Raw genomic sequence first — 18,606 nt, 5'->3', positions numbered from 1 at the left:
AGCAGACATCTTCCAATTCAGTTTACTGGTCTCTGTTCTATATCACTATATTGTTACTAATCACCATCGTTACTATTGGTGTTTCCAGAATTGATAGAAATTTTCATAAAATGTTAAGATATTGTCAAATATATTATTTCAAACTTTCTAATGCTATAAGCAAACAACATCTTGGAAATTAAAGTAGTTATGATTTCAAGAATTTGTGATGGTTTGTTCTGGGGTAGGCTTATTCTGAAACTACTAAGAGGGCTCTTCTATAACATTACCCAAACACACAGTGTTCTCCACTCTTCTTAAAGACTTTCAACAGAATTCCATGTATATAAATTTATTAAATATTGATTTCTTCCATGATATATTTCCTCATCTTTTTTGATTTTAAATTATCCTGTCCTGGTTTATACTAACTGCAAGCCCTTTAGTGCTTAGAAATAAGATGATATACCCCTTTCAAATAGAACAGTGTAGTAGTATGCCACTATAATGAGAAAGTTCTGCATGGCAAACCCATGGGAGCTTTGCTTTTTAATTAAGTTTTTTTTTTTTTCAGGAAACACTAATTCATATTATAAGTAATACTGTATCTATACATTCGAAATCAAGAATGTAAACTGGCAGGTGAAAAGGCTATAAAATATTTCAATCAATTAATCACTTCTACAGGGTAAGTTCTACTGGTAATTCTACAGGCAACTGTCTTGTTACAAAATATTTTACACCAAAAATACATGAATAAATAAATAAAATAATAATTAAATAAAAATAAAATAAAATAAAAATGACACAGTATGGAAGACCATCTTTTTGGTCTCTAAATTTTATTTTATTTTTTATTGATTCTTTTTAGTTACATAAAACACTAGGATATATTCTGATATAATCACAAAAGCATGAAATATAATTTGCTCTAATTGAGTCCCCAGCACTCCCCACTTCCTCCACTCCCTCCCCTGCTCCTCTCCCTTTACTCTGCCAATTTTATGCAATTTATTTATAGTTTTTTTAAACATTAGTGTCTTGTGGGTATAGCTGATGTTGCGATCCACTGTGGGGTATCCATGTAGTGCAAACGGAAGTGTAGTCACCTTCACTCCACTGTTCTTCCCTCTTTCAGACCCTCCTTCCTCCCTCTCAATCCCCTCTCTACTCTACTGAGCTTTCCTCTATTTTGATGAAATTCACTCTCCCTTTTCTGGAAGACTATTTTCATGTATATGTATTACAAAGTTTATATTACCAACTTCTAAGTAGCAGGGATTTATGTGGAACCTTCAAATTTTTGACAATTATGTATACATTTTTACCAACACAGCTTTTATTTTGTGGAGCTAACTCTACTAAAATGTCATAAATGTGAATATGTTTTTACTTTGCTGAAAGCTAGGTGAAAGTGATCTGCTATTATTCCAATAAATGGTCCCTGTTAAAATCAGTATAATAAAATTATTCAGGGGAAGACAGTATTCACAACTCCTTGCAAATAAAAACAATGCTCTACTTTCATAGTGTCTGACTGATGTTTTAAATCAGATTGTAGCTGGTTTTTATGTAGTTCAAAGTAAATGTGTTTTTTTGCCCCCCTTTCCACATAGATATATTTCTTTTTTATTCTCTTGCACATCACGACAAATATACTCTTACCTACATCTCTAGCCTGGATTTGAGCCCCAGATTTTTATCTTCAAATACCTGCTTGGGCATTTTTACCTGGAGGTGAAGTAGTGCATGTTCAATAGCTGTAAAGTGAACACACTCTCCTCTCCCTCTTTCTTGCATATACGTTACTGTTTTCTTATTCCATTTGCTATCCATATATTGGACACCCTAATGTATATCTTCAGTCTAGACTTGCCACCTGAACTTCAGGTGGCAATATCTACTTGGATGTTTGTCACTGAATACAGTTTCCTTTCCCTATATTTTGTATCTCAGTGACTTACACTAACATCCTCTAGTTGCCTAAATCAGAAATATGAAGGTTTTCCCAAGACTCCTTAACTTTTCCATGAATTCAGTCCTTCTGTTACCCCCAATTTTTGCTTTGGTTCAGTTCTTCATCATTTATTGCCTGGACAGAGTTTAAATCCTCTCTCTTTTCCATTTTAAAATATAATTTCCTTAGTAATTATTTAAAATCACAAATATGATCACATTACCCTTGCATTTCAAATTCTTATGGCTTTTAGAATGAAATCCAAGTTGTTTAACATGGCTTACAAGACACTTTGTGCCTTTTCCTTAATTGTTCAGTCTAATTTTTGACCACTCTCTTGTACGTACACTCGGTCCCATCTGTACTGGGACTACATGTCATCCCCTCATAACTCAAGCTTCCTTACATCTCTGTGCCCCTGCACACACTACTCCTTGTCTGTAAGAGTTTTTCCTTCTTGTGTCTACTAACGAGCCCTTACTTATTCCCTTCAGGACTCTGCTTAAGTGACACTGCTCCATGTTCTTTTCCTCATGTCCTACTTTAGCTAAATCCTTTTTTAGTTGGGCAATCATTTATCATATGTCTGTTTTACCACTAGACCAAATTCCTTGAACTTTGGGTGTCTGGTACACAATTGATGTTTCAAAGGAAATTAACGGGGTGAATTAATCTCACTCTAGTAAATGCTTCTCCTCTGACTAGCTGCTGACTTAAAAAAAAAAAAAAGTTGAAATTTATTCAACACTTCCTTATCCTAGAAATAGTACCAAGCATTTTCACATGGAGTATCTCATTTATCTCATTCAATTCCAACCACAAAGCTATAAAGTAGGTAATATTATTTTCCTGATTTTATAAAAAACAGAGAAATGATAAACTGCCCAAACTTGCAGTTAAATGGAAGAGAAGGGAGAATTCAAGTCCATAGTTCTTATCCATTATGCCATCACTACTAGGTTAGATGTACAGTTAATGGCCTATGGGGCTAACTAATACCCCAATAGTTCTTTTCTTTAAAGAAAGTAAGGCTCTATTATGAACAATATATACATTTTGATGTAATCTTCAAATATCCTGTCTGTTCTATACTGTTTCATCACTTCTCACTTTTTTTTTTTTCTGTTTTCAGGGTCACCAGCTTGTCCCTTCTTTTGTCAAATGCTATCTGCTCTTCATGTCTTCATGTCACTTTTTTGCTCATACCCAGTAAATTGTTCTTTTTAGCCAACACATCATCAAGACCATTTCTTCCTTCACTAGCTAGTAAAACTGACTTATCACAAAGCATCTATTAAAATCTTATCTACACTCAAGATCTGAGTCTTAATTTTCAGGTACATACCTTGTGTCTGTAAATTTTTAAGTGTATCACCAATTAATACTTAAAATGCCATAAGCCTGACTCCTTGAGTGTTTCTATGAACATAAAAATAATTTGAAATAATAAAATATAATGTCTTTAAATGCTATATAAAGCTATATATGTTTGTTACATAAGAGTATTTAACACTTCTGTATATAATTAAAAATTTTTTAAATTAAAAGACAGTAGAATAAATCTAACATAATTTTCCTATGTACACATATGAAAATGCCCATCCATAAGAATGGGGTCCTAATTAGAGTAAGATATATCCCATGCTTGTATAATTTTATCAAAATGGATTCTACCATCATGTATAACTAAGAAAAATCAAAAAAATAAAAAATAAAAAAATGTTTATATATGCACACACATAAATTAATTAATTAAAATAATTTTTAACTACATTATAAATTCTATTAAAAACATTTCATATCTTGCTTGTTTTGTTAACCCTTCCTATCTTTGTTTTGGTGATCATCAATATTATTCTGACAAATGTGATCATTTCTTCAGTCTTCCCATCCTTCATGTCAGTTATGAAATCTTAAAATGCAAGATAGGCAAAAGTATTGAAATTAAAGTCAATCAGTTTTATAAATATTTTACAGTGATTAGGGCCTGGAGTTACAAAAGGTACTGCAATAGGGCACCCTAGAAATGGTTTAGGTGTAGGTGTAGGAAAGCAGGATAGGTTTGATCTGCAAAAACTTGTAAGGTATTGGGGTAGGTGGGGTCCAAGAGAAACGAATAGGGCATTGACATGTGATGACCTCTCAGGACTTATGGTGCCAAGAAATTTTACTTAGCATGTAATGTGATCTTTGTTGGTGATGGAAATGCTGGTAGAGCCTACCATACGGCTGGCACATAGCAAGGTACTCAACCATTCACCATTCTTAGATATCTACAATGTTCTGAGCATTGTGCTGGTCAAATACTAAAGCTCACCCTTAAATAAAAGTTTTTAATCTTAACATAAAACTTAATAATCTTAAACATTTAAAAATATATCCTGATTTAAGATTTCAGATGCATAAATATGAGCTTAAGGTAAATACATTATTCTCACAGGATTTTCCAGATCTTTAAAACATCCTACTGCCTAAAATCACCTAGGAAAAGGGTATTTAAGTCACTTATATAAGGAGTTATGCATATAAAATGAAGTTTTATTAATATTTGCTATTAATATTTACATTCTTCCAAGAAACTGGAAATCAATGGTTTTATTCAACCAGGTCTTTCTCCCCAGAACACCTAAACAAAGTACCTGTCACACAGGAAGAGTTCATTAGGTATTTCATAAAAGAAACAAATCATTGGTATTTATTATTATTTAGTACTCTACATGACTAGGGAGACCCCTGAAAAATTTAAAAACTAGCAATAACCTGTTACAATAAAAGAATAATGACAATAAAATCTGGAGAATATTCAATATGAATTTAAAGAACTACATTATATTTTCTATATATTTCTAATATGCCAACAGACTAAAAATTTTAGCTTAAACATCGGTTTGAAAAAAATCACTTAAAAACCAGAAATAATTAGATGTAATTTTCAGTATTAATCATGTAATCAATGGATGATTGTGACAAAATTTTTCACAGCTCTAAGTGGTCAGATCAAGTCACATCCACTAAGCTCCATGAAAACATTTTCCTGGATTAAGCAAAGAACTCAAAATGCTTTACCTTTTGCCTCCTCTGTTTTATCATTATTTCATATTATTAAAAAAAAAGCACACAGTTTTTAATTTCACAAACTCTTCAGGGACAAACCTGAAGCTTAGAATATAATAGTTACCTGAACACAGGAATCCCCACCACAAAGTAAATGTCATTTAGATGTACAAAGATCTGAAAGAGCAAACACAGGAGTTCATATGGAACAAGAAAATACATGACCAAATTACTGACAATATGAAACTTCTATTTTGAATTTATGTAACAGATATTTTAATATGAAATTCCAAGGCTTATTTGCCATATCTGGAAAAATGTTTCATAATCTTTTTTTTTCTAAAAGAGGAAAACGAAATTTTAAGAACATTACATAGAAAAATTCTGAGGTCAATTTGGTACATACATTATATGGAGAATCATGTTACAAAGAACTCAAGATCTTTTTCCTCAGAGATTATTTTATCACAACGGAATTAGACTTTTCAGCTTTTTGGGTTAGAAAAGACTTCCTAAATATACCACAATTCTAACCTCAAGTAAGACTTGAGCCCACACAAGGTTATCATGAGCTACAAATACCTGCAGTGTGATAGAAAACTTTCTTCAGGCCAAATGTATGGTAGCAAGAGTGTCCTTTCTATCTACTATCTCTAGGTGAGTTTTTGCCTCTTTTATTTCCTTTCTTCTGTTAGGCCATGCAGAAAATGTAAATGCTTCAGATACTAGTAACCCACATGAATTAAAAAAGTTAGAATATCACTTTTGTAGTCTGATAAGGTTTAAGGAATATTTAACTGCCACTTTGAACCTTAAGAACATTTGATCCCTGGTACTGCCATCCCAAACTCAGGGCAGTATGCCAAACAAGTGTTCTATCACTAAGCTATACCCTCCGGCCCCTCAAAGTTATTTTTAACATAAGCAGTTTAGTCAGAATTGTTCCAATATTGATATATTTTCCTAAAAAATAATTATCTAAAGTGACTCATTTTAGAAACTTAATTCTTTGATCAACTGAAACATCACAGTTAAACTTCCCAATTTTTACACAGAATTCACTGTAGCAACATTATTTATTAAAATTCTTTTCTATTTATAATTTATACCAAAGATATGATATATTTTTGATTGATCTTCTTTTTACATATCAAATATTAAAAACAGCTTCTCCATTATAAAATTTTTTTCTATCAACTTGCCAAACAAAATTTGTTAAGATTTGATTCTCCTGTCAATTTTCAGTCACAAATTTTATTACATGTGATTTCAGTGTTGTCAATTTTTTATTTTGTATGATTGTTTTTTACAGTTATAGCTATTATTGATTTCATTAAGGCTTGTAGAAATTAAATTTGCTATTTTTATAAGCTCAGCTATGAGAAAACAGTAATTCTGACAGTAAGATGGGGAGACAAAAAAGGAAAGTGGGAAGAAGAAGGAAAGAGAACTGAAAAGGCGGGATGGGTATAAGACACCTTATTCAGGGGCATCAAAATATTTTTCATGAAAAGATGGACATATACCAGGTGTTATTTTTTAAAAATTGAAAAATATCAACTAAAACTAAAACTATAGAACTATAAAACTGAAAAAAAAAACCATAAAGTGTTTTGAGTTGGCTAGTTATTACTCCATTTAGAGCAATATAACAAGCAATTAATTTATGAATTAATAAATCATGAAAATGACTAACTATCTGTCAAATTCATGAGATGGTTTTCAAAACAAAGAGAAGAATAATTTCTGCTACTCCATGTAACAATACTATTAAATTTTATGCAGGCCTTCTTGTTGCTATTGACTTTAAACAACAGCTAGAATTTCTTATCAGAGACTTGTTATGTATTATAGAAACTGAAGAGAGCATCTCTGCAACCTCGCAATGGGTACTTTATTCTTCAGCTGTGAACAAACAACTTCCTTCCTTCTAAGTGTCTTTTCTTTTTAAATTTGGATAAAGCATTTTCACAGTGAAACTACTAGAAAAACTGTTTGCACTCTTCTACTGTTAAAGACAAACTAGACTACTGAATCCGTACAGACATGGATTTTAACAACTGAAAAGTATGATAAGAATAGGTTATATGTATATAAATTAAAAAGAATATTCATTACCTCTAAATTTGGAGTCCTCAAATCTGTTTTCCATCCAAACTGCTTCATAAGAGCAATTCCAATTACTCTTCCTATCTCCTGCAAAGTAGCAAGTTATAGAAAAGAATATATTAAAAATGAAAATCTGAAATTTAAAGAGAAGCAAAAATTTATAGAAAATCAAGTATTATAGAAAAATCAAGTCAGATTATCTGATGATAATTTAGGATCCCAATATTAAAATGTTACTCTGAAGCATTTTCTATTCAAGGCAATAAGGCTATATTTTATCTCCCTTACTCCTCAATATACCTATAGCATTAATGTCTACACATGAATAACATCTATTCTTGCAATTTTATGTATACAAAATCACAAGATCATGATCTGATGAATACGGTCATTCTAAGTTGTACGAAACAAAAGCAAGATGAAAGATTAACCATTTCAGATATTATCATCCTGTTTACAAATTACCAGAACAGTATCATTAAACCCCACTTTTAGGATTTGATTCTAAAGTTCACTAAAGAACTCAGACCAATGCCCTTTGTATCACTGAACTCTGTAAGGGTCAACCAATAAGGTTCTGTGGAAACTGTGGTGTCCACTCTTCCCTGAAGTGTGGAGTCCTCCTGTGTATTTGTGGTTGTAGGTCCTAAGGAAAATCCCACTATAGTACCTAGTGCAAAGTAGCCACCCAATAAGAAAAAAAAAGTATAAAAGAGAGCCCCTACAAAGCTGAAGACCATGGCATCAGGGTTTCCAAATGCAAAGGACATCTATGAATTTAAGAAAACCTTTAGGCATAAAATAAAAGGAGGTCATTACATGGAATGGTATGCCACTCCTTTTAGATACCTAGGGGTAAGTTAAAAGGGGAAATGCAATCTTGAAGGTATTGAGTCAAGTAAGATTAAACCTAATTATATCCTGGGCTTATTTATCTGTCCTATGGGAGGGCTGCCTCTCATTGTAAATCTCAGGAGTGATCAATTCATTCTTTTAGAAAATGGGACCACCGCATCAGGAGGTAAGCATACCTGTGCAGTAAAGGCTTTTCCGATAGTTCCACTACAGCGACAAGAAACCCGGAAAGTCAAGTCGTCCTGGTTATGAGCATCAACTGCTTTCCCTACATCATTCTGACATTCTTCTTCTTGAAGTGTTTCTTGGCCAGTGACAGAATCTCTTTGCTCGAGTGCATTTTCTTCTATTTGTTTTTCCAGCTGGCATTCCTTATGAGTTGTTTCAATCTTTTGCATTTCTTCTACTTTTAATTTCTTAGCAATAATTTCATTTTCTCCCATTTTTCTTTTTAGTGGGTTAGAAGCCCTTTGAGAAAGTGTTTCCTTTTTTGTATCAAGTTCAAGAAGATTTTTCCAAATTGAAATGGTATCCAACCAACTTCCTGGATCATCATTTATAAGTTTTTGTATTTCATTAAGTATTTTTCCTAAATAAATAAAATCTCACTTTAACCCATATCCCTTTAAAGACCATTTATACACTCATTACTCCCAAATCTCATTACTTTCTTTAAAATAAGTTTATTGAATTGTTACATGAATAAAATTTCACTTTCATATGGAACTTATATAATTTGTCATAAGAATATTATGCAGATTAAGTTAATTCTTATATACACAGCATCAATATTGCATTAAAATTCTCATATAATTACCATGTACTACTTTAACAAATTCATTTATCCTATGATAATAAATATATGTATCTCATGAATAAATACACAGACTAGAGTCTTTTAAATAATGGTGATCTTGCCTATAAAAATTAAGGTTTAAAAAAAAAGAATAAATTGTAAAATACAGAGTTCAGAAACTGGAGCAGCTAAATCTTGGGGTTATACAACATTAGCATGTATCTTAAAATGAGTTTTCATAAGTGAAACTTCATATACACGATCCATTCAAAACTTAAGGACTGCCAACATGTTCAGTAAAATTTAATCTTTTCTTGATGAATAAGGGTCATCAAGATGACCCAAAAGTAATTACTGCACTTCCCTAAAGATGAAGGTAGGTGGCAAACTGGGATGAAATTATATTAACCCCACAAGATAATACCTTGGGATTTACTTTAAAATATTTTTTCCTGCCCAGTCTTGATTTCTTGTCATTTGTATCCTTCTTGAAGTAGTTTATTAGAGAATATATAATTACATGATCTCTTGTGCACATCAGCAACCAAAATGAAGTATAAGGCAGTGTTTAATCCTGCAGTGTCTGGCCCTTTTTGCTGCTTTGATCAAGATTCTTAATTTATTTTCACAGCATATTTATAAAATATAAATGGGTAGAAATTTATTGAAATAAATTTAAGGTCCTATTACTCAATTAAAATTTATAAGGTGACAGTTTTCACCAACTTATTATTAAAATAATACATTTGGAGTTATTACATGCTTCTAAATGCAGATAAATGCAAATGACCAAATTTACATCTAGAGAAGTTGCCTGACCATAATTCCCAAAGAAAAAAATATGACTTTGGACATAAAAATCTCAGGAGACAGACAACAGATTGGAAAAAGGAAAAAAATAGATATCACTATCATTATGTGATAATGTCAGGAAAAAAAAACATAACTAATGATGCCATTTGTATGAATGACTTATGAATGTGAAGTTGTTACATATTAATTATTACATAGAAAACTTTGGAGTTCAATGTATTAAGTGGATAAAAAGCAAATAGGCATACACTGTACCTTTACGTGGAGAAGAAACAGTAAATGGAGACTGCTTTTTAATCAGCAAAAATAATCTTTCTGCAGATTTTAATTTCTTTAGCATATTCAAATCAGAAGAGGTGGTGAAAAAAACCTTTCCTGAAATATATTCAACCTAGAGACAGAAAGATATTAATGTGGTAAGAACTATCCTTTTCCCACTTAATTAAGACCATAGCCTCTAGACTAATAATTAAAAATGTCCATTTCCAAAGCATCTTTTATTTGTTAAGCATTACACTAAGAACTCTGAATACATATTTTTTTCCCTTTATCTTTCTAACACCCCCCTCTAAGGTAGATTTTATCATGCTTAATTTACAAATCAGAAACTGAGGTTTAGAATAGGTTAAATAACATGTTAAGTAGTTATCTATAAGGTTACACAGTCAGTGATCAAGATCATAGTCCTTTCATGTTACGTTTTAACACATACACATGCACATACTACTAGAAAAACAGAACATAAAATACTTAGTAAATACATAAACCTTAAACACTATTTAAAAGTGGGGGGGGAAAAGTTAAAGTGGATATTTATAAAACACCTGCCTGTGGTCCACCAGGAAGCATATGCCATAAATCCTGAATAATATTATAGTAGATATTATCATTAATAATATGATAGACATATACTGGCTGTTATGGTTTAAAAATGAGGTGTCCCCAGAAGCTCATGTGTGAGACAATGCAAGCATTTTCAGAGGTAAAATGATTGGTTTATGAAAGCCTTAATCTAATCAGCAGATTAAACTACTGATATGGATTAACTGGACAGTAACTATAAGAAGATAGGGTGTAGCTGGAGGAATAGGTCACTGGGGGCTTGCCTGTTTTGTCTCTGGTGAGTGGAGCTGTGTTTCCTTAGTGCCATGTCCTGAACTGCTTTCCTCTACCATGTCCCTTCCACCCTGATTTTCTGCTTCACCTCAGGTCCACAGCTATGGACCTGACCATTTACAGACTGAGACTTCTGAAACCATGAGCCCCAAATAAACTTTCTATTTTCTAAGTTGCTCTTGCCAGATCTTTTGGCCACAGGGATGAAAAAGTTGATTAAAACACTGGCATGAAAATTAAAAGGTAAACTGTATAACCCAAGAACTAGAAAAAAAAAAAAAAAGAACAAGTCTAATATTATAAAGCACTGATAAGCTATCTATACAATAAGTAGCACTGAAGGCCAATGTCACTTAAAGCACTGGGTAAGAATTCTTCAAGATTTGGGAAGAAGGCTAGTAACAAAAGAACAAGGAGCAGATGCAGAAGCAGAGAGAAAACCTGGCTGAGGTCAACTGTAAGTTGCCTTGGCAACTTTCATTGCATTATGCTGACTGATACTGTCGAGTGGATAGATGGTGTGGCCTAGGCCAGCTTGATGTACGGTCACAAATTTTGAGTACCACGGATGGTAATGGTCAGCCGATATAGAATTTTGATGAAAACTGTGACAGCACTGAATTAGCTGGCAGAAAAAATTACTTTGGAAGAGACATAAAGGACTGAGTATAGAATGTGATGCTGGAGGGAGAGGTAGATAACTGAGATAGAAATGATGAGACATTGGAAAATGGACAGAAGCAAGATATATACTGTTTCAAACAGAAACAGGCTTTGAAGACAGGGTATGTGGTAAAAGTAGGGAAGAAAGGAAATGAAAAGAGCTCTGACTTGTAGGAGCCTGATGTGGCAAATGGGGCTCAATACCAGTGGAACCCTAAACCTAATAGGGCCAACCCAGCTCTCTTAAGTTTAAGAAGGATGTGGACTGTGTTGGAATTCTCCTTCAGCAGTGGCCATGGGCTAACAGAGTTCTAAGTTATTTCAGAGAACTAAGGAACCAGGAAAAGAAAGGTACCCACACGCTAGGGTTTGAGCCTGTTCTTCAAGGGTCCATGTGCAGAAAGCTTGGTCTGTAATGTGGTGATTCTGAAGGGTGGTGGAATCTTCAAGGCCTAGTGAGAGGAGACTGGGTCATGACAGCCTCAAAAGCGATTCATGCTGCTCTTGCTGAGTGGGGAGTGTCTTGCAAGCTGGACATTATAAAACAGCAAGCTTGGCCCCTCCCTGCTCTCCTGCTTCCTTGCTCGCATACCTGCTCCTTCTATGTGCAGCTGGTTCTCTTTCTGTTTCTCTGCCATGTTGTGATTTGGACAGGGGTGACCCTTGTCAGACACTGGTACCATGCTGCTGGACTTTCCATCCACCAGAATGGTGAGCTAAATAAGCTCTTTTATGTATATACTATCCAGTATCGGGTATTCTGTAATAGCAATGCAAAACAGACTTAAGAGACTATGTGTTTAGGCAGCTACTATTCATAGGAACATGAAACCAAAGATTTGTTTTGTTTTGGCTCTGATTGAACATTTGCAATGGCAATTTCTAGAGTTACTATTCCAGGTTGATGAAAGAGGATTCTCTGGGGCTGGGGATGTGGCTCAAGCAGTAGCGCGCTCTTCTGGCATGGGTGCGACCCGGGTTCGATCCTCAGCACCACATACAAAGATGTTGTGTCTGCCGAAAACTAAAATGTGAATAAAATATTAAAAAAAAAAAGAAAAAAAGAGGATTCTCTGCCCAGGAAGCCCGAGGTTGGTACCAACTAAAACTCAAATAGCTTAGGTATCAGCAATGTAGTTGATCAAAGCAGATGGAGGAACATATGATGACATTATGGGAAGAAAACAAAGAATGAGAAGAATGTTTACGAATCAATATTTAGGGGGATGGTGAAGTAACCCAAACAAGATTTAACTCCTTTCTCATTACATAGGTGACATTTTCCAAAACTAAATATTTACCTCAAAATGCTTAGACCTTGAAAAGAGAGTTTTAAAAAGTAAACTTTTTGAAGTAAGATTTGTTACCCAGTGTAAGAATATATATGATATCAAAGCCCTCCCAAGACAATTTCACAGACCTTGCTAAGATTCTGGGGAAACTGAACTAAATATTTTACTGAAAATGTATGGTTTTAAGAATTAAGTCCTAAAAGCAAGAAAATGAATACAAACCCTTAGATCAGGGACTAGACCTTCATAGTCAGTGATCTGGATATTTTGGTTCCTTAACTATACAAAGATGTTATCTTTTCTTATTTGAAAATTAAAGGAAACATTTTAAACAGTGAGCTTTCTTTAAAAATATCTCCTAAAAAGAACATGACTCAGTATTGATTAAGAAAACCGAAAGACTTTAATTTATTTAGGGTTTTAAATCACAAGGATAGTGTATGTTGATGCACTAAATTGCCAAATACATTCTCAGAACCAAAAAAAAGCAATGTTAGTCTTTTTAAGAATTAACATAAAGCCTGCATTGTTTTTATGAGTAATAAGCATGTAATCAGAAGTAGTTTACTAAATTATGAGATAGTCTCTGTGAGAATAAAATAATCATATTTGTGGACACACAGTTTACGCTTCTTGAAAACTGGATTTCATCTTAAAGCAAGAGGGAGACTGAATTTTGGTGCTTATAATTTCATCAACTGCTAAAGCCAGCACTTCTCTTTTTCTTCAGTTTATTGCTGAGAATTGATCATATTCACTTACAGTAGAGATAAATGTAAAATTTTAGAATATTTCAACCTAATATTTGTTACTTGAAAATTTATATATTTTTTTCTCCTTGGAATTAAACTATATCTAAGTGTCTAAACACTGGTTTATGCCTAACATTTCTGAAATTAAATAACAGCTCTATTATCTGCTAGAATATTATTAATCAGCATTTTTTCTTCCTTTTAAAATTCATGGATTCAAGTCTAATCCAAAGATTAAATGTTTAGATCTAGGTAAAATCATATGATATTACAGGGAGGTAATACAGTCTTCCAGGACTGTAAAGAGTCTTTTCTTTATACTCAGTCTGTAGTATTCTATTAGAGCAATACAAAAAGGACAAAGAGAGGAACATGCTAAACTACACCACGGAAATGGGATTGCAAAATCTAGACCTGGGGAAACTATCAGTGCTGTCCAATAGCTTTCTGCAGCAATGGAAATACTATATAACTCCTGCTGTCCAATACGGTAGCCACCAACAGTGTGGTTTCTGAGCACCTAAAGTGTGATTAATGCAGCTGAAATAGTGAATTCTTATCTTATCCAACTTTATTTTTAATTCAAATAGTCATTTATTTTGAATTTAAATTTGGTTAGTGGCAACCTTATTGGACAGCACAGCCTTGTCAGAAAACTAGGCCTAAAGGCTAAGAATGACTTTTATACTTTTAAAAGGATGTAAATATAAAACAAAGAAGAATACATGTAAAGAAGCCACATCTGATTTATAAAACCTATGATTATTACTATCTGGCCCTTTATAGGAAAAAGTTTTCTGGCTCTGGCAATCCAACTTCTTTAAGACACAGTTTGCAAGGGGGAGAAAAGTGAGAGATGGGAACGGGGGTAAATCTGTAGATTAAATTGCTTAGAAGTATACTGGCCAAGGTATGGAAAGTATTTGAATCCTGATTCAAATATCAAACTTAAAAAACAAAAGTGATATTTAAGAGACAATTTGAACACTTGACTAGATATTTGATAAGGAATTATTTTTATCTGTGACAATAATAATGTGGCTTACATTTTTTAGAGCCAATATACTATATTGTATTATATTATGTATAGTATTTTAAAAGAGTCCTTATTATTTAAAGATAAATAAATATTTACAGATGAAATGATTCCTGGAGTTTAATTCAAAATAACATGGGGATAAAGAGTGGCAGGAGGTGTGAATGGGGCAGAATTCACCATGGGTTGATCTTTTCACAGTTGGTCGGTAAGTATGTAGAATTCTTTATACTATTCTATTTACTTTTATATCTGCACAAAATTCTCCATAAACAAAGCTAAAAGGAATACACAGGAAAATTTTCTACTGTGCACTGAGCAGTTTGTTGGCGGAGTCACCTGGGAAGGGAGAGTGTTTCATGTTCAAATGTGAACACCTGTGCTTATCAGCAGCTCTACTGAAAGAAAACCTTTTGAGGTGCGCACCCGGGGATATGGCATTTTCAGCAAGCTCCCTCGGTAATTCTTATGTTCACTAAAATTGAAAAAACACTGATTAAAATTGAATGATTACTTTCTAAAAGTAAACAATCACTTCTGAGTTAATTTGTTTTATAAATTCCTGGTTTTGAATATTAATTTTTCTTAAAGCAAACCAAAGTTTCTGACAGACTCTCGTCACTACAGGAATGGTCTTAAGTATTCCTGTGCAACTCCTGTGGGACCTAACATTCACTGAGCACTAACTGTTTGTCATGCACTGTGTTACCAATCTATCCTCATTTGAATGACTGAATTAATCCTGTAGGTACTACAAAAAATAAAAAGTGGGTACTATCACCTTTTTTCACCTCCAAGAAAACAAGCTTAGCAATTTGAGTAATTTGTGCTGTTGAGAGCCACAGCCAAAGGGGCCCCAACAAACTTCCAGCTACACAAGAGAAGCTTGTGTGGGAGAGAGAGGCTTGTGGAAAGCCGGTGGTACCAGTTGAGGCTCTGAAGGTTTTCCTGAGAGGCTATTTTGTTTGGCGTGTGTGGTTCTAAAAATAAAGTTAGTTTCTTTTGACAAGTGGCTCCTGATTGTGCCCAGCCAGACTGCGGCATTGTGCAAAGATACAAATCTATTACAGGAAGATGTAAGGTATGAATACATGTCTTTGATTCTAAAGCCCACATATGCTGTTTGCCAAGGTGTTATGGAAATAACCTATACCCAATGTTACAGGGCAATTTCTCGCATGACAGTTGGAGCTCTGTAATGCAGGTTTCCTATCTGCCGATTCAACTAATCTCAGATGAAAAATATTTGGAATAAAAGCCTATGTTTGAACATACATCTATAGAATTCCTTCTCATCATGATACCCTAAACAATATAGTATGATTAGTATTTGTAGAGCATTAGCATTGCATTAGATGTTATAAGTAACCTAGAGATGATTTAAAGCATGCGGGGGATATGTGTAGGTTAGATGCAAATATTACACCATTTTACATAATGAATTTTGGCAACCGTGGATTTTGGTGTCTGAGCAGGGGTGGTCCTGGCACCCATCCTCTCTCAGATACTAAGGGACAACAGCAATTGAGCTACCATATGGGTTACAAAGCTAGAGAGATTCTGATACAAGTCCCTATTCCACTATTTTGGACTAGTTTTCTCGCTGCCATGAACTGAGTATCTTTCCTCCATCATGCCCTTCAGTCAAAATGTTCTGTCTCAACTTAGGTCCAAAGCAATGGAGCTGGCGGACCATGGACTGAAATTTCTGAAAATTGTGAGCCAAAATAAAAAATTTTCTACTTTGTGTCAGGTATTTTGGCCACAGCAACAAAGTTGACTAACACGTCCCTAAAACATACAAGAGCAGAATATGGAAATTATCTTGGCATTTAACTACTCTCATTGTCAAAAAGTTTTCCCTATACTAATTGAATTTTCTAACTTCCCCATCTCATTTTGTCTCTAAAGAAGACAAATAAGCAGTGAGGGTCTTTTCCTAATAAGCCTATGTAACTAGATTGGATCAAGCCTTCTATTTTTCATACCAAGCATTCCTGGTTAACATTAGAATAAAACAAACCAGTGCAGGATTACATATGGCTACATAATTGGCCTGGGTTGAATATGATTATATACTCATGCTTGATTTCACAGGCAGCTTGGGTATGAATCTCACCTTTGCCATTTTCTGGCACAAGACTTGAACAGATTATTAAATCTACCAGAGCTTTATTTTCTTCATCTGTTAAACGTGGAACACTTACTTCTTAGGGTCATGAAAATTAAGCAATTAAATTGAGGGTAAGGACCTAAGAGCATGTGCCTGACACATTAAATGCTTGAAAAATGCCAGCAATTATTATTACAGAGTGACTATTTTAGATTAGCTACATTCAATACTTTATTAAATTCTGTGACCCAAGCCACCAATGGCAGGTGGTCTAATAGGGCTGATGACATTTTTGTGACTGTCCACCCACACTTTAAACCTCCACTGCAGAAACTCTTTTGTGGGCCTCCAACACTGTAGGAGCTCCCTGAGGGAAGTGGTCTACTTGGTTTGCAAGCTTTCCTTTTCCAAGACCACATTATTCACAATGTCCTATACACCCCATCAAGATGCCTTTTCTAATTACATCTTTTCATCTTTACCTTCTGGTTTCAAGAACCAGCTCAGCAGTTCTAGACCAAAAAAAAAAAAAAAAAAGGTGTTTAAAACCTTGTTCATTTCATTGAAGTTAAAAACAGCTAAGTATGAGGCCTGCAAGAGCATATTATTTTTCCAGCTATTGTTGTTGAATGTTTAAGGTGTACTTTAAATACCCTATATCGTTTGATCCTCACAATAATTTTAAGAGGTAAAACCAATTATTGTCACCAAGCAAATTTCAAATAGCTGAACCTGAAGATTATGTTTGCATTTAGAGGAGGAAGAAACGATACTGACAGGTCTCAATCTAGTTCTTGGTCCTATGTAGTACTTCCTTTGAAAGAATCCAGGAACTTGGCTCAACACCTCTCTTTTAAAAACTTTAGCCACGGCAGAGGTCGGAGGTGCGGGAAGCGGACTGGGTATTTAGGAAAAGAAACAACCGCCGGTTCCTCCCAGCAGTAATTAAAGGACCGGCCAGTCAAGTTACGCGGTCAGGGACCTTAGCCTCGGTCACTCTAGGGTCTGGGAACCCGAGCTCTCTTCTAAGACTGCGCTGGCGGGGAGTGGGGACCGGGACCGGGTACGGCCGCCTGCCCTCCTGGCGCACAGCGAGGCTGACTCACCTGCGTGGCCGCCAGCCGCGCGCGCACCTCCTGCATCAGGAACGGCTCCAGGCCGCGGCCCGCGGTGCAGAAGAAGCGGACGCCCCCATCAGGCCCGGACCCCGGCTCTTGGCGCGCAGCCGCCATGACGGCCCGGGAGCGGCCCCGCGGCTTCGTCACGTGGCCTGGGACGCGAGCGGCGCGATCCCGCGCTCTCGGAGGCGCGCGCCGAGACGGCTTTGGCCTGGGCCTAGGCCTGGGCCTGGGCGGGAGCTGGAGCCCAAGACCCGAGGGTCTGCGGGAGCGGCCCCTGTGGCTCTCCTTAGTTAACTGCACGGAACCGCATTGAGTTTAGAATTCCGGGTGAGAGGACTGTCATTAATCACTTAAGCCACTTGCTTTATTTTTCAAATTGAGAGAACTGATGCCCAGAGAGGTCAAGGGACAGCATAGCTGAGCCTGGAACCTAAGTTTCTCAATATCTAGTATAATGGATTTTCTTCCGTTCCTTCCACCTCCTTTCTCTCTTTCCTTCACCCCTTCCTTCTCACTAACCTCAAAGAAGGAGGCCCGTTGTGTCCACCAAGACTCCGTCCAAATCTGCCAATCCTGGGCCCCAAGAGCAGAAATTCATGTGCTCTAACACAATGCCTTTATATTCCTGAAACACACCACATTTCTTGCACTACTTAGTTAACCATCCTGGTAACGAACAAATTTCTCATCCAGTTTGAGCCATCTGATTTGAGCAGCTCATTACGGTATTTGAAAGTTATTTAAAACAAATAACAACCTCTGAATTGTAAAATGACAATGAGAATCCTATTTTCGAAGAATAGAATCCATATCACAAAATGGACAGCTTTAAATTAAATCTATAACTACATATTGAATCAGATACACAGAAATTGTTAAATCTGTTTATTTTGCAAGTGCCTCCCATGTGCTTCACAATGGGACACCAAATGGAGAGCAGAATTGTAAAA

The 18,606-nt window shown here is 35.1% G+C and overlaps 1 protein-coding gene across 4 annotated transcripts in view; it reads right to left on the bottom strand.

Annotated features, from left to right (window-relative positions):
• Positions 1-17,784, bottom strand: part of Thumpd2 (THUMP domain containing 2) — a 49,715-nt gene extending 31,931 nt beyond the window's left edge. For 2 of the 4 annotated variants that reach the window (XM_046425382.2, XM_046425404.1), the window contains exons 1-5: positions 17,642-17,784; positions 9,819-9,954; positions 8,131-8,543; positions 7,109-7,186; positions 5,115-5,167 (exon numbers count right to left, since the gene is read on the bottom strand). In XM_046425382.2, the coding sequence (XP_046281338.1) occupies positions 5,115-5,167; positions 7,109-7,186; positions 8,131-8,543; positions 9,819-9,954; positions 17,642-17,767 (806 nt within the window). In that variant the 5' untranslated portion in view covers positions 17,768-17,784. Of the gene's footprint in view, positions 1-5,114; positions 5,168-7,108; positions 7,187-8,130; positions 8,544-9,818; positions 9,955-11,701; positions 12,222-17,641 lie in introns of those variants that run through there. The other 2 variants (XM_058573620.1, XM_046425398.2) reach the window with 2 other exon arrangements.
• Between the last annotated feature and the right edge of the window lie 822 nt (positions 17,785-18,606).

The sequence above is a fragment of the Marmota monax genome, unplaced genomic scaffold, assembly GCF_021218885.2.
Source record: "Marmota monax isolate L192 unplaced genomic scaffold, Marmota_monax_Labrador192_F-V1.1 WCK01_AAM20220418_F8-fsc00015, whole genome shotgun sequence".
Taxonomy (NCBI): Eukaryota; Metazoa; Chordata; class Mammalia; order Rodentia; family Sciuridae; genus Marmota; species Marmota monax.
Note: the sequence above shows the minus strand (reverse complement) of the source record. Positions and strands in the feature narration are given on the sequence as shown.